The 15,871-nt window shown below is 40.9% G+C and overlaps 1 protein-coding gene across 1 annotated transcript; it reads left to right on the forward strand.

Moving 5' to 3' along the window:
* The first annotated feature begins 566 nt into the window (after positions 1–566).
* On the forward strand, positions 567–4,989 carry LOC139881614 (receptor-like protein 6). The gene is made up of 2 exons (XM_071866062.1): positions 567–3,361; positions 4,845–4,989. The coding sequence occupies exons 1-2, from the start codon at positions 567–569 to the stop codon at positions 4,987–4,989; spliced, it is 2,940 nt and encodes a 979-aa protein (XP_071722163.1).
* Positions 4,990–15,871: the final 10,882 nt, after the last annotated feature.

A 15,871-nucleotide genomic window follows, 5' to 3' on the forward strand; every position in this document is an offset into this window, starting at 1 on the left:
CGCTGCCGAAGCTTCCTTGAAACCTCGCCTGATCCGCCATCGAATTCAGGTTCTGTTGGGCAAAGTCGTCGCAGTCTTCGTCATCTTCGTCGCTGCCGAAGCTTCCTCGAAACCTCGCCTGATCCACCATCAAATTAAAGTTCTGTCGGGCAAAGTCGTCGCAGTCTTCGTCATCTTCGTCGCTGCCGAAGCTTCCTCGAAACCTCGCCTGATCCGCCATCAATTTCAGGTTCTGTTGGGCAAAGTCGTCGCAGTCTTCGCCGTCTTCGTTGGTGTCGCCGCCGAAGCTTCCTTGAAACCTCGCCTGATCCGCCATCGAATTCAGGTTCTGTTGGGCAAAGTCGTCGCAGTCTTCGCCGTCTTCGTCGGTGTCACTGCCGAAGCGCCATCAAATTCAGGTTCTGTGTCAACAGGGAGGGCTACACTTACTATTACATAAGGTTGACTTAATGCAAAAGAATAAAGGTTATATAAAGTTGACACGCGGTTTCAGTTCTTGTCCATCTTCACCTCGCCCACCCAGCAAAACCAAAACCCAAGTGGAGTGTTAGAACAATTTAACCACCATGAAACGAACGCCATTTGATCTCTTGGTCGTTTTCCTCACCATGATTTCACTCCACTTTGCTTCCTCTGAGACATTGCCTTCGACGAGCTCAACAAAGTGCCATGAGCAGGAGCGGTCTGCCTTGTTAGAATTCAAACACTCTTTCTTCGATGCAAAGTCCTTAGTTTGCGGGCCTTATGACCGTCGGCCGAAGCTAGAATCGTGGAAGCTGGAAGACAGGGATTGTTGTGATTGGGAGGGCGTGGATTGTGATGAAAGGATGGGCTATGTGACCGGCCTCGACCTTAGTGAAAGTTGTCTCTCTGGTTCTATCAACTCGAAGGCCAGCCTCTTCCGCCTCGCTCATTTGCAAAGCCTCAATCTCGCCTCGAACGACTTCAATTACTCTCAAATACCGTCCGCCATAGGTGATCTAGTGGAGTTGATGAGCCTAAACCTCTCTCGGTCCAACTTCGGAGGTCAAATCCCATCTCAAGTCCTGAAGTTGACTAACTTGACCTCCCTCGATCTCTCTTGGAACTTTGATTTGGAGCTGAGGAATCCTAGCATGGAGAAAATGGTTCAATTTTTGACCAAATTAGAACACCTTGATGTTACCGTGTTGAATGTGTCGGCTCCGGTGCCCGATGCCATCGCAAATTTATCTTCCTTGACATCACTTATACTTTATGATTGCAACTTGCAAGGGACATTCCCGACAACCATCTTCGAGCTGCCAAGGCTACAACTTCTTGATTTAGGGCTCAATCTAGAGCTGTCAGGTCATTTGCCTGAGTTTCACTTGGGCAGTCCCATTAAGTCATTGTCTTTTTGGGGGACCAATATTTCAGGGAACATTCCATCTTCAATAGGTAACCTCACTCAACTTACCATGTTGAATTTTGGATTTAACAGACTCTCGGGTGAAATCCCATCTTCCCTAGGGAAGCTCATCCAACTCTCATATTTGGATCTTGGAATGAATCTACTCTCTGGGGAAATTCCTGCTTCATTGACTAACCTCACTAACCTCACTTTCTTAGATCTCCATGAGAATCAGTTAACTGGTCAAATTCTAGCTGAGATCACTGGCCTCATTCGGTTAACTCATCTTGACCTATCATTAAATAGATTAACTGGCCCAATTCCTGAAAACATCTCTAACCTCGAGAGTCTTGATTACCTAGATTTGCAATCAAACAATCTGAATGGTACTTTGCGGCTAGATGTGATACTCAAACTTCAAAATCTAACGACTTTGCAACTCTCATCCAATAAATTCTCGTCGATTATCGAACCTGGCATGAACGCTAGCCTTCCAAACTTGTCTATTCTCGGCTTGGCTTCTAGCAACTCAAGTGAGCTCCCCATCTTCCTATCATACCAAAGTAGGTTGATTTGGCTAGACCTATCCCAAAATAGAATTTATGGGCCGATACCTCTGTGGTTCTTAAATGTGAGTACGTCGCAATTGCTATTTTGGAATCTTTCCGGAAACTCAATTACTAGTATCACAGCTTTGAATTGGTCAAATCTTCTCACATTGGATCTCAGGTACAACGATATACAAGGATTACTTCCCCTTCCCCCAAAGTCCATTTCATCCTACCTTGTCTCGAATAACAATTTATCTGGAGAAATTTCACCGGAGATATGCCAGTTAAGCTATATTCGCACACTTGATTTGTCCAAGAACAAGTTGTCTGGTGTTATTCCACCATGTTTGAGCAATTTGAGCGATACCCTTTCCATCTTGAGTTTGAATGGCAATGATTTATATGGAAGATTTACTCAATTGCAAAATGGCGTATGTTGTTTGACTATGATAGATGTGAGTGATAACCAGCTACATGGGTTGCTACCACGGGGATTAGCTAATTGTAGCTATCTGAAATTTCTCAATATTGAAAATAATCATATTGTCGACACCTTTCCTTCATGGATGGGCTCGCTTTCTTATTTGAATGTGCTCATTTTGCGTTCCAATAGATTTCATGGAGCCGTAGGGGAACATGAAGCTCATCACCAATTTCCTAACCTACGAATTGTTGATCTATCTATGAACAACTTCTCGGGTAGCCTTCCATCTGAATACTTTGATATGTGGAGTGTCATGAAAGTCCACGATGCAAATGACGCATACTACTATGTAGAATATATATATCCTCACATCACTGACATCACAATAAACCAACTGGGAGAGTACGACTGCTCAATGACAATAACCAACAAAGGCATTTTAATGAAGTATGAAAGGATATTGGGATACCTCAACGTGATTGATCTTTCGAGCAACAACTTTACTGGGGAAATCCCGAATTCTGTTGGAAGTTTAACTGAACTTCATATGCTTAATCTCTCCAACAATGCTCTTACCGGCTCCATCCCTTTGTCCTTGGCGAATTTGACCGAATTGGAGTCTCTTGACCTTTCAAGCAATAAGCTCTCGGGAATGATCCCTCCAGCACTAGCCCAACTCAATTTCCTTGCTTTCTTCAATGTCTCAGACAACCATCTTTCTGGGCCCATACCTCAGGTGAATCAATTCCATACATTTGAGAATGACTCCTATGAAAGGAACTTAGGACTATGTGGAGTTCCTCTGACAAAGAAATGTGGAAATCCTATTGAGACGCCCTTGGCACCACCATCTGGTGCATTTGCTGAAGAGATTGACTGGAAGATTGTCCTGATGGGTTTTGGAAGCGGGCTGGTCATCGGCGTGGTTATGGGGCTAAAAACGACTTCCAAAATTGAACATTGGTTCCTTAGGTTGTATAGAGGATCGCAACAAAGACGGATGCACCAAATAAGGTTTGTGTGAATTACAGTCTGTTGTGAAAGTTTAATGACTGGATTGCTCATTGCTAGCTATGCATCATGGCATACCTTTTCGATATGTTCAGTGACTTCTTGATAGCATCCAAGTATCTACCATCTAGACATAAGATTTCAAGTAAAGTGTCTCCAGTTTCATCAGGCAAACAATAAATGCATGATCGTTCCTGTGAAATTGACTTGATGTACTCTTTTGATAGCTATGAATACAATTTCTCGTGTCAACCAGAGAAGGTTTTAGTTTGAGTTATTTTTGATAAACCATTATGCAGAAGTTTCCTTCGCCTCATTTCTCTAATCCCGATTAAACAAGGTAATGAGTCATGGCCTCCATGTTTTGGAGGAATCGGCATAACGAGACATCTTTGTTATAATTTTTTCTAGTTTCCATTTAAATTCAAATCAAAAGTGCACACCAAAATTGTGTTCAACCAAAACTGAACATTGTAGTCGAGGATCAGGATCTAAGAACCAGACTAGAAAATTGTGTTTGATGGGTCGCAGAATTGGACTGGTCATCGGAGTGGTTATGGGCCACAACACAACCACGAGAGTTCAACATTGGGTCGCAATGAAGATTTTTGGGCAGAGGAAGAGAACCCGGAGGCATGCTAAGTAGAAGGTTTGTACGAACATCTTGATCTCAAAAAGTGGCAATAGCATTGCATTCCACTTTAGTCTTTTGACTGGTGATGAAGTTCGTTCAAAAGGCTTCAATCTCAGTATTAATTTGGCAAAACGGCCCCAAATATATGTCGAGTAACTCTTTTGAGTTGCTGCCGATGCTATCCGAAATCCCATCCATGCTTTCATTTGTGAGCAAAATGAATCTGCTTTCTTAATAATATAAGCATGATGTGAACCCCTTCCATGTCCCATTTGCCGCAGATTTATTAAAACTGGTGTTAGGGAAATAGGACAAAGATCGAGTCAAATCCCAAGTATCGCCTGGTTGTTGACATGAGCTATGAAGGAGCAATTAAAGTCATTGTCATTAGAAATTAAGATTTGTTTAAGTCATTACAAGTATCGACTTGTTTGATATGTATCTTCCTCGTATTATTGGTACATCGGTCTAAAAACATGCCTCGCCACATATAGGACTAATTTAGACTCCTGGATCGTTGGTTTCATGTTCCCAAGCTGCCATCATTTCCCTTTTTTCTTTTTTCCAGGCGATTTTAGTAATCTTCGAGAGACATTTATTCCACTAGGAGCACGATACACCGCAGATCGTAAACAAACTTTCACCAGGACATAACACAAAAGGAAAGTATGAGATCTTTGGGTTACACTGGAAAATCCTATCACTCGTAGGACGCAAAGAGTAAAACTCGTAAAAAGCGACACTTTCTTTTTTTGACAGAAGAACGATATGCACTTTTATTTGAACTTCAAATTGAAAGTAACAGTTATAGAGGTCGGGATCTGTTTTATCCAACATAGAATTTGGCTGAAGGCTCCACGCTATCAGCACACTATCTCGACCATGGCTATTCCCTCAATGCAAGCAACTGCAACCCGGCAGAGTGAAAGCCACAAAAATGGGAGACAATGGATATGGAAGATTGTATCTTTGCACTGAAATCCCAGAGCCTACATGAATGTTTTTATAGAGGCAATGGAAAACCTCGGACCATCATAATAGCTTATTATTGTCGGAGCATGGATATAATGAGGAAATGAAGCATTTAGAGCAGGTATGAATGTTATCAGCGGGAACCTTCCTGATATGAAATATCCCAAATCCTTCCATGACCAAATTTCAGTACGTGCTTAAGCCTGTATGCGACAGAAAGTCAGAGTCATTCACAAAACAACAAAGAATCCAGGGACATAAACAGTCTTATCCTATGGTAAGTTCCAGAAAATCAGGAAAGATAGAGGCGATATTTTCATTTGACTGCTGTAACTGAAGCTACATTCTAGAGCATGCTATGAGTGTACAAACTCCCAGAATGCATACCCGAAGCCATTTGCATCTGACATGCGAAGAGTCTACTCCTCTGAACCAGTGATTACTATTGGCAGATTAGGATGCACACATATGGCAGTAACATTGTGCTCGTGTCCCTGTAGTGTTTGTACCCAGCTTCAGCCCAGACCTGTACTTGTTATTTAACAAATCATATATCAATTGATCCCTTTCTAATAATGCACCTAAATCAAGAACGATAAAGTTTGCAAACCTTAGCAGTGTAATCATTTGAACCACTCAGTAAATACAGCATATCATCCCTCGAGAAGTGATCAACAAAGTTCAGCCCTTTCTCATGTGCATGTGAAGTAAACTTAGGAGTAGAGGAGTGCACATTCCAAATCTGCAACAAATGGGAATCATATTGAGAGTATAAATAGCGTATTTGGAAATTGAAATATGTATTTTACTAAGAGGAAGACCTCCAAAATGAGTACCTTTGTAGTTCCATCAAGTGATGCACGTGCAAAAGCATTAGGATCTTGAGGATCAAATGCTACTCACATCACATAATGTGAATGTCCTTCAAATGTTTGAGTACACATCTAGTCCTTCTCCCAGTCCCAGAGCTATACAACCGCGTCATCTGATGCCGATAGCACGTAGGGTAAGTAGGGTGGACACCCATGCACCCGAGGATCACGGTTTTACTCCCTCACCTCTTCATAGCTGCTCAAGTGATCCCAGAAAACATTGTCTTTATGAATAACATATTCATTAGATCCAAACATCTTATCGAAACATATAGTTTATCTACAGTTCAACAAATAGGATATACAAATCACTAATAGCAAATCAGAGTAAAGGGAAAACAGGATATACAAGTACGTCTCAATATTCTTGTCATTTCTGCCACCATCACTTAATTTGGAGATATTTAACGAAAAGTGCAGTTGATTCTTTTCATTCCACGTTACCTCATACCTCAGATGACTAAGGCTGAGTCAAGAACTAACCAAAACACGAGCAATTCGGGGAAAGGAGGAAAGAAGGTAATAATACTAATACTCAATATCTTTTTGTTTGAGTTTCTCATGTACTATTCCTCTTCACCTCAAAGCTGTTTGCGTGTTATCTTTTATTCTGTGCCTTTCTATATTTCCTGGGTATTTCCAGATAGAGAGTGCCAACAAGCAAGATAATCAAACTAGTAAGAGCATCTTAGTGGGAAGAGGGAAAGAAGGAATCACATTTTATAGTCCTAATTGTTTGTATAGCCCCATGCGTGCCATGAGTAATTCAAGTTCGATGCTGCTTTTGCTCTTCACAGCTGTCTAGTTGATTGGAGCTGCGACTAATTGTCGTTACCATAATGAAGGAATTGCTCAAGGAAGAGGAGAAGATGCGGTATAACACTCTTCTTCTGATTCTAAGGAATGTCTTCAAACTTAGCAGCAATTAGTAAGAAGAATGTAGAAAGCGACAAACTATATAGAATGCTAATAAGGTATAAGACGCATTACCTCTAAAATGTAGACAGCATAAGATGCATTACCTCTAAAATGTAGACAGCACTTCCTAAAACTAAGAGCTGAGAAAAGAGATTTAGTTTCAAAGATGTGGAAAACAAATGGCTGAAAATCTTAAAGACATATATCCAACGAATGTTAATTTTATTTATTTATTTTTTAACATTCCTTAGGATCTTGTTACACTTCTTTCTCTTTTCTTGCTTGACTTTCCAGATTCCGCATTGCAGAATGAATCTCACCTAAAGACAAAAGTAGATGATTGTGATCTTCCTGCTGCAGATGCTACGCATGTAGATGCTGCAATGAAATCAGATAAGCAGGTGAATCATTTGCAAGCTTAAGAGTTACAGTTCTCTTTAATTCTTTCTTTTGAGATGGAGATGTCTTTTCCTTTTTCGATGTTAGCTTTATGCGAAGGACAAATTTTTTGACTCACTTTCGACCAGTCCACCTGGGCCATGGAAGCCGAAAATATCTGAACAAAGGAAGCTGGATATAGAGGTATCACTTCATGATTCTTCCAATGATTATCCAATGTTTGTTCTCTTTCTTGACTTGGTCCTCAGACATTTGGGTATTTCCAAGTGCACCAAAGGAGTCACGGTAGCCGAATGTCAAGGCTTGGTGGCAACCCAGACGTCTTTTCCGACCAAAGAGAAAATGGCAATGCAGGCAGAGGCCGGACGCATCCTGCTTTCTCGACAGGAGGCTTACAGATACTGGATACATAAGCTCTTTTTCCTTAGCTTCGTGGAATATACCAATGTCTTAAGATAGGGATTACAAAGAATGTTGTTACATGCACATCTGGTAACCCTTTTCCCCCTCTTTTGCCGAATTCTGAATCTCGTCACATGATTGTCAATGGTCCTTAAGACTAGTACAACTTGCTAGCAGATCGGATGTTCATCGAGCATTATATCAAATCTTAGCAAGATGACACTTGAGATTTGAGATTTCTAGAATGCAATGTCAGATTGGAAAACCCAAACTCATCTTGAGGTGGGCAACTGATAAACATCTTATATTGTCAACATCCCAGCTCAAATCAAAACGTCAGCACAGATTCGCTCCTTCCACTGTTTTGGCCACTGATACACTCCCTTTTTTTTGGCCAAGGATATGCTCCTTCCCTGACGTTTACATTTTCAGCCATCAAGCATCGAACGAACATCATGCACGGCGTGGTACAACGACCACCAAACAAGTTAAACCACAAACCGATCTTTGACTCCCAAACATTTTAGAAAGGAATGTCCATTATTTAGCTCACAGTCTGCAACTATTGCACTTAAGAGCAATGTAGTGTTTGGAACGCATTCTTCATGAGAACAGTATAACCTTATATTACGTGTAATCTTAAGGGTTTAGGTATCAACTAAATAGCATTGATACCAACATACGACACGCGACACAACACGGCATGAGATAATGACACGTCATTTATAAAAAAATAAAGAAATTTCGACACGCTGGAACACATTATATATTAAATGTATATTTTTATATACACATGATAAATTATCATTTTTATGATTATTTCAATGAAATTAATTTGATTCAAATCCATGAATAAATAAATAAATAAATAAATAAATAAGAGCCTATAATGAATTTATACTAAAAAATTAATTCATCATTTGTTAATATCATTCATTATTTCAAATTGACAAATTCGACAAGATTTCATTTCCAATTATCCATAAAAATTATATTAAAAAAAAAACAATCCACATTCCACTATTAAATTTAACATTTAACAATAAGCCGAATAAAAAATAGAATCCACATTTCACCATCAAATATAACGTTAAGTCATTCATCTACATTATCTACTCTCTTTTCATTCTTTCTTTCTTTTTCTTTTTTTTTTGATAGATTTACATTTCGATCCCTAATTGTCCCAACCTAACCCCTCGCGGGAGCTATTAGATTTAGGAGTATTGTCAACTTTGGGCAAACAGTCTTTCATTGACTCGGACTCTTAAATCAATTAAGCCTAAGCAAATTTTCACTAAAGAGTCATCACTAGCCTTTTTAGGGTCGGCTACAAATCCAATAAGATATTCTTCCGTATCATACTAGATTTCTAGACGCAGAATTTAATTATGTTAGCCTACGCCTAACATTTTGGTACCTAACTTGATTAAATACTAACACCTTAGCAACCCATCAAAGAAATCTAAGTATCGTCCTAACCATTCTAAAACAAAGAAAATAATATTGAAATGCGCAACCAAGTATAATCACAAAGAAAAGACATGCAAGCCTCCTAATATTATCCCCAAAAAGAGAAAGAATCCAAAACAAAGGAGCCTCCTGTTAAGCCCTCAAGGCTTGTCCAATTTTAGATTTTAATTTTTCAAGAATTTTCCAATTTTTTTTAATGTTTTCTGATTTTGTAGAATTTTCTAGATTTTTATGATATTTCTGATTTTTTTATATTTTTATTAACGATTTAATTATTTTTTGCCCATTTTCATTTTCTGATTCCCAGTCCAACCGTTTTTACTTTAAGCCCACTTTTCGTTAAAATTCGACTAGACCACTCACTCCTAGCCCGTGAACAGTACCCGGCCCAAACCTTTTTATTTGATTTTTTTTAAAAAAATTCTTTTCTTTTTCTCTCTTGTCTTTTTCTGTTTCTGTCTTCTTTTGCCGTCATCGTCAACCTCCAGCACCTCATTCTCCCCCGAATCTCTCTTACGCCGTGCCATTCTCCATTGACACCTATGCTCACACCACCGCCCAACGCCGGCTATCTTATCCGAACGGCGTCCGGCACTTCCGCCTACTCATTCCGGCCACCGCCTAACGACAATAAAAGAATATCAAACCAAAGCCAACGCCTGTAGACTCTTAACATTTCTAACGATTAAACAATCATGAACGCATTTAGAATGAAGAGCAAAGCTGACTTGAACGGGCTTGACCCGTGAGCGACGCCGGTGAGGAAATCACCGGCCAGAAGGAGGGAGGATCCATGGCCGACCAACTCGAACATGTGTTTCTCACCAAATCGCATGACAAAGCAAAGAAAACACGAATATCAGACATTGATCAACAAGTACGAAAGCAAATATAGAACGATCACGAGTCGGAACACGCATCAATTTTCGGCACTCTTTGGAACATTTCATCGAGCACGTAATGAGCAGCATTAACAGTGATTTTTTGGTTTAATTTTTAAACCGTTCCTAGCTTAACGAATAGAGATGACAGGAATCAGACCTAGATCACTATCATTAACAACAAAACAGCTTCGTCTCGTCACAGTTTTCTTGAGATCATCGATTGAGTCAAAATACCCCACTCGGTCAAAGAAAACAGAGAGAGAAAAGCATCCCGGAAGCAAGTGGTTTGTTTGGTGGAATTAAACCTCGATCGGCGATGGCACGGAGTACCTGGTTAGGCTTCTACTTCTGCCAATGATGAACAACAACAGCTTTCGCCCGATATCCAACATCAAATGAACGAAGAATAGTTTGCGGCTTGACCCTTGATCGGAAACTTCGGCGGTGAACTCTGGTGATGAAGTTTCTTCTTCGCTCCAGATCAGCGAGGCCCTTCAATGAAAAAGGGATTCTCCGATGGTCGAACGTTGCTTCCCTCTGAACTAGGACCAGAGAACCCTCCCCAAAAAACGATTCCTTCACACAAAAATTGGCCTCCTCCCTGCTCTCCTGCTCTCGACGCCTCCATGCTTAACTCTATCCTCGAGCGAGCACCCTCTCTCTCTCTCTCTCCTCCCATGGCCGACGCCATCCGCTCTTCATTGTCGTGCAAGCGAACCTCTGTATACCGTTGAGCATGCTCTCCTCCACCTGTTTCGAGCACCCCCTCCGCCCACGCAGCCGAAAAACTCTCTAGCCGGACTTTTCTCTCGTGGCAACTGAAACCCCAGAAAATCTTCACCGAAAAGCCCCTTTTTCCCCCATGGCCGAATGTTGCTTGTCTCTTGCTCACTGGCGCACCTGCGGTCACCCACCTGCGTCACGGCGTCTAGGGGTGAGCGGTTCCAGGTTCCGGTTCGGTTCCGTATGGAACCTGGAACCTACAGATTCCTCATTTTTTGGAACTTGGAACCTACCCGTTAGAACCGAGAACCTGGAACCTACCCTGTCACAGGTTCCAAGGTCGGTTTCAGGTTCCAACAGGTTCTTTTCTTTTTTTTTTTATTTTATTTTTTTATTTTTAGATTTGAACTATAACGTACGCGCATACTCTACAGTCAATTCCCAATAACCTAATTAAGACCCAGCAAATGACAAGAAAGCAGCAGATGGCAACTCCGACTAGCATAATTAAGAACCAGCAACTAACAAGAAAGCAATATCCCATCTAGAAGGAAGCGCCAATATCGTACAATAAATGGCAAAATGAAACCTGACAATGCTCCTCAGACAATGCTTGGTTGGAACGACTAATTTGATGCATATCAGTGTCCACAAGCTCATATGCAATATAAACATCATTGAAAACCTCTCTTTGTGGCGGTGGAATAATATCTCTAATTGCCACAACCTGCATTAACATAATATGACCTCCCATAAGCATACAAGAATCATAATAACCGAAAAGCAAGTTCTGTTAAAATTGCCATGCAATACCAGTTCTGCATTGATTAAAGAGCTTATTTTGTATCTGGCATAGCCACGCCATAAATAAATGTAGCTTCATTAAGGACCACATGCATGTGGATTCCCATCAATCATAGTTCAAAACTTGTTCTTTATACCAACAAGAACCACTTTCATACCATTACAAATTGCATCCAGTCAGGATATAACCATCTATTCCATCTCTAAGAATGATGAGTATCAGTGCCCTTCTATATCAGTATAATAGAAATTAAACTTTTGAAAAGTTCAAAGAAGGGACGTTCAACTCTGTAAGTAGCAAAGTGACAATAAGACTTTCTATATCTTGATGAGTGATGACAATACTCTGACTGGTGTTTCAGTATGTTCTCTGTCTCATTAACAATTGATGCAGAGAAATGGTAACACAGAACAACATGGAGACTAGATTATCTTAAGCAATCGATATCCCTTCTAGTGAAATAGAAGATTCAAAGCTCTACTATTTGCTGCACTAACTCTTAATTCGTTGTCCATAACAGGAAATGCTAATTCACCTGTACTGCACATTCGTTAGACTTAGAACCAAGATGGAGAGCAACGTAAATGCACCATTGCAAAATATCGATGGCACTACCGACACCCATAAGCCAACCATAAAAAAAAAACAACACACTTCAAACAACCCAGAAAGCCATTCTCAATCACGTAATAGAAAAATTGTAACGCAAGGGATTCACTGACGTTTTCATGGTCCATGTGCCGGAGGAGCTTGATCTCATGGAGGGTCCTCTTCGCATCGATCTTGTTATAGAAAGCATTAGCAATCTTCTTTATGGCCACGTGCTCATTCGTCTCCGAATTCAAAGCCAAGCTGAAACCCAAAAAAAGAAGCACAACTCAATCAAAAACGAATAATAAAAAGAAAACTTTACGCATCGCTTCTAATAAGGAGTTAAAACAGAGCAAGTCCAAGAATCACCGAATCAATCACTCACTCCCTACGCTGGTATTACCCTGAGATCGTACAAATGAAATTCACAGCATTTGATGGTATTACCCCGAATCGTACCCTTGGAGAGAAGGTCCAGAAATCCAATTTTACCGGGCGAGCGGCGTCCGGCGCTGAGTAGCGAGCAGGGACGTCGGTCGCTGGTCTTCGGGGCAACGGCGTCAGGCGTCGCGACTGCTGGCGTCGGGTCGTCGGAGCAGAGGCGGAGACAGCAGCAGCGGCGTTGTGGGTCAGAATCGGAGACCTAGTGACCAGAGGCGATGGGTCGCAAGTGGAGACAGTAGAATCGGCGTTGTCGGGGCTTCTACTCGTCGGGGCTTCTGGTGCGAGCAAAGGCGGTGGGTCGCGAGCGGAGACGAGCTCGGCTCAGATCTGCCTGCATCGGGTAGTTGGCGACGGGCGTCGAGGCAGAGCACGGCAGCGACGGGCGTCGAGCGGCGAGGGTTCGCGCGAGCGACGTCGGTGACTGGCGTCTAGCGGTGGTGGCCTTGAGGGCGAGCGGCGTCCGGCGGCGAGACTCAGAGCGGCGTCCGGTGAGACTCTGAAAAATGGAAAGTGAGGGGGTCGGGAGTCTCGGGGCAGTGGGGTTCCTTTTGGAACCCTAACCGGTTCCAAAACCGGTTCCACGACCGGTTCCGGTTCCGGTTCCAGTTCCGGTTCCGGTTCCAATTCCGCTTGGAACCGGAACCGGAACCGGAACTCCCGGTTCCCAGAAAAAAGGAACCGGAACCGGAACCGGTCCCCCTTGGAACCGTGCTTAGCCCTAACGGCGTCTCCCTTCTTCTAGTATAATCAATGTTGATGTGGATAAAATTTAAAATTTTTAAACATTATTTGAATTTTATTAATATTATTTTTTCCACTGTAATTGGTGAGGGTTGCTCGATCATTCTTTTGCATCGTTATAAATAATACATCCAGGGTAATTTGGTTACTGGATAGATGAAATATCAGATTTGTTAGAACCTGATTGGGAGCTCGAAAACTTCATGAGTTGGGTTTGAAAAATAATGTAACAAGAAGGTATCATGACATATTTATAAGGAAATAAATTGTTATAAACCCATTTCACTTCCATCCTAAGCGAATTTTGACTTTGTTCGAAATTGTTAGCGATTCAGAAGAAAAAAATAGTTTAATGGAGTCCCTAGTGAATGCATTGAAATCGTTTAAGTTCATAGTATCATAACCATCAAAATAACGTGATTTTTCACGAAACAAAGAACATTTATAGATATAATGATTTATGATACGATGAGTCGACATGAATTCATTAATAATTTGATTTGTCCATACCATCTGCCTAGGCTAGACCAATGGGAGCCAAAAGGCCTATCAAACCCAAAAAATATAAAGAAGAAATAATATAAATAAAGACTTCATTTATTTCACGTAAAATGGATGATTTGATAAATATTTTTCAAAAAATGATCGTTTTTATCGTTTAAAATAATTAGTTAATGAATAACATTTCTATTATTGATATTTTTCAGAAAATGATCGTTTTGGCTTGGCCGACGGTTTCATTCCTGTCTTGGTAGAAGCAAAAATCATGGACTGTGCATGTGACCAAAGAGGATGACTGTGCTGATGAGAAATCAAAGATTTTCCTGTGGTGGACGGTTGTAATTGTTTGGTGATATCGAATTTGCTAGTGACTAAAATTTTGGCGATCATGTGATTATAACATCGAGTATCGAGTTGCAGTTCACGGGACAGTTAATTTAGAGAGCAGGAGAGCGTAGGATGAAATATTTGTGTCTGTGCTTATAGCAGGAAATGCTTTTGTGAAGCTTGGCCTGATATTTCATGGCAAATTCATTTCAGGGATGTGATTTGGTATTCACATCTCTAGTATGCAAAAAAATAATTAAAAAAAAAAATCCTTTACTTGGCGACTTTTCAGTATTGGGGGCTCAATGGCTTCTACTTTCTGGAGTCTAGCACACTGCTACTAAGAAGGCGTATATGTTAGTTTTGTCCTGCTGATATGGTTCATATATGCTTCCTGTAATTCAAAATCAGAGCTTAGTCACTTCAGTGATTTCCCCATATGTTACCACTTACCTTAAAAATATAATTTCAACTATATTTTCTTCCCAGACTTGGAAAACAGAAGTTGGACTTAGGGTACCTAGGCGAAGCCCATCCTAATTAGTGAGATCTGATGATTTTATATGTTTATTGGTCTTGGTGCATTTTGTTTCTTTCGGCAATTTCTAGTTCTTATTGTTGCTTGAAACTTCAGGTCTGAGTTGCTTTTCAAACTATTGACTGCATATTTGTTTTCTGGAGACAGGTAGAGACAAAAAATAGCTCTTCCAATGTCATTCTTCCATCTGAATCTTCCCTTCATTTACTGCAGTGAGATCTTTTGGAACAGAAGGGCGAAGAAAGGACGGTCCTCAGGTCCTTCCTGACAAGAGAGTTTTTGACTACGTAAATTTCAGAGGGAGTGACATAAAATTTGGCATTATATTTGGACAGTTGCCATCCATGATCTGCATATAAGCAAAGCATATATTGTATCATTGACTATACCGTAGAATAGTTGTTCATAAACACAGGTGTATTGCAGTTCGTAATTCTGACTCATGCTAGCATTGGTAACTTCTAGATACTGAAGCTTTGTTTTGGTGATCCAACTATTTCTTTGATGTACTTATGTCAATTCTTGTATTAAAATCACATGACTGACTAAAGCAGATGAACAAAAATGCTTGTGCACCTGTTTCAGGAATTGCAGGTTCTATCTTCAGAGTCTCAACCTGAAAAGGTTACATCAGACTTGCCAGAAGATCCAGCCATCATAAAGGTTTTATCAACTTTATGTTCTGATCTGATGCTTGAGACGGAAACAAGCCATCTATTCATGTTGCATTAGCTTCTCATACAGGCTATTTTCCTCCACTCTTCATCTGCATCTTCAATCACTCCACAGGCCACCACAATAAGCAGACCCAACGGTTCCAGTTTAGGACTTCCAAATTTGGCTGTCCACCAGACTCTTTCTTCATATCAGCCCAAACAGAACTTAACATCATTCAGTTCATTGCTGTCTACGAATACACTTGCTGCTGGACAGCCATGCTATTACATGGGCAAGAATTTGGTAGGAGTACAGGGGAAGTCCCTTATCCTCAGCAGAGTTATTGGCTGGACTGCCGCCCGGTCTGGCTGCATATCACATTAAGCAACCAATGCAATATCCTGTAACAAATCCATTGACGATGAGTGTTGCAGCAACTTATGGATTATCTGATTCTTTGAAGCCCCTCGTTATCATGGATTCTTTGACATCGACACCAATGTTGATTCCTTCAGATCTGCCATCGGGTCCTGCTTTATTGATTTTGGACACATTGCCTAATGTGGCAAAGGATTTGTTGAGTTCTAGAATAACATCGATGTCTTCTGCGGCAAAGTGTTCTAGTACTGCTGGTC

The sequence above is a fragment of the Rutidosis leptorrhynchoides genome, unplaced genomic scaffold (assembly GCF_046630445.1).
Source record: "Rutidosis leptorrhynchoides isolate AG116_Rl617_1_P2 unplaced genomic scaffold, CSIRO_AGI_Rlap_v1 contig176, whole genome shotgun sequence".
In the NCBI taxonomy this organism is placed as follows: Eukaryota; Viridiplantae; Streptophyta; class Magnoliopsida; order Asterales; family Asteraceae; genus Rutidosis; species Rutidosis leptorrhynchoides.